Below are 785 nucleotides of genomic sequence, written 5' to 3'. Positions count from 1 at the left end.
ACATGATTCCTTACACAAATCGATTAAGTATTTAATATTTCTAAAATATTTTGAGACGTTTCAAAAAACCTGGTCCGTCCCTCCCGGAATTACCATAAATAATAAAACTGGAAACGACTGCCCAAAAGTCTGGCAGAGATCGTTTTTGTGTTTCATAGCTAGAGATATTAAGTGAGATGAGACAGTCATTAGGATAATTTAATAAACCTCCGTGTCAGCGCCATTGCGCCGGTCGTCAATTACTTATACAATTTATTCTATCAAGCAAAATTGCAGTAATCCCTGAGCAAAACTGCAGATTCTCGTTAAAAACACTATTTAACACGTAACGTGACAGTAAAAAGCTTTATTTTATTATTTAAGTATATATGAAATATGAAAATAGTTGGACTTACGAGGACTTTTGGGCAATGCTCGAATGCATGTCTGTTTGCCTTCGGTGGAGACGGTTTTATGTATAAACTGACTTAGATTGGATAACACGAGGTTCATGGAGGGCCCCGGTGCAGACTTTGTAGTTCGTACGCCAGGTTGCAGCATTCCGAGTCGCTCCAACGGTGATTCACCACTCTTTCGGGGTTCGGGCCTGTGAAGGGAGCCTCGGAGACCTGAGACAGGTTTATTTATCAAATTTTATTTGACCACAATTGTAAAGGGATTCGATTTTTTATTTGATTACCCAGACTCTCAAGTGTATTTAATTAACAATTTTATTTCACAAGTCCCAGTTGTTGAAAAATGTTGCAAAAATTCAAGGACATACTTCTGTACGAGTAGTACATATG

General features: G+C 38.0%; 1 protein-coding gene across 1 annotated transcript in view; it reads right to left on the bottom strand.

The window, feature by feature from the left end:
* Nucleotides 1-6: 6 nt before the first annotated feature.
* LOC108629533 (parathyroid hormone/parathyroid hormone-related peptide receptor) overlaps nt 7-785 on the bottom strand; it is a 34328-nt gene continuing 33549 nt past the window's right edge. Inside the window, 1 exon segment of the mRNA XM_026817371.1 lies at nt 7-608. Within this exon segment, the coding sequence (XP_026673172.1) occupies nt 489-608 (120 nt within the window). The 3' untranslated portion in view covers nt 7-488.

The sequence above is a fragment of the Ceratina calcarata genome, unplaced genomic scaffold, assembly GCF_001652005.2.
Source record: "Ceratina calcarata isolate Rehan_Ccalc_2016 unplaced genomic scaffold, ASM165200v1 scaffold570.2, whole genome shotgun sequence".
In the NCBI taxonomy this organism is placed as follows: domain Eukaryota; kingdom Metazoa; phylum Arthropoda; class Insecta; order Hymenoptera; family Apidae; genus Ceratina; species Ceratina calcarata.
The sequence above is the reverse complement of the archived record's forward strand: the minus strand, read 5'-3'. Positions and strand labels throughout refer to the sequence as shown.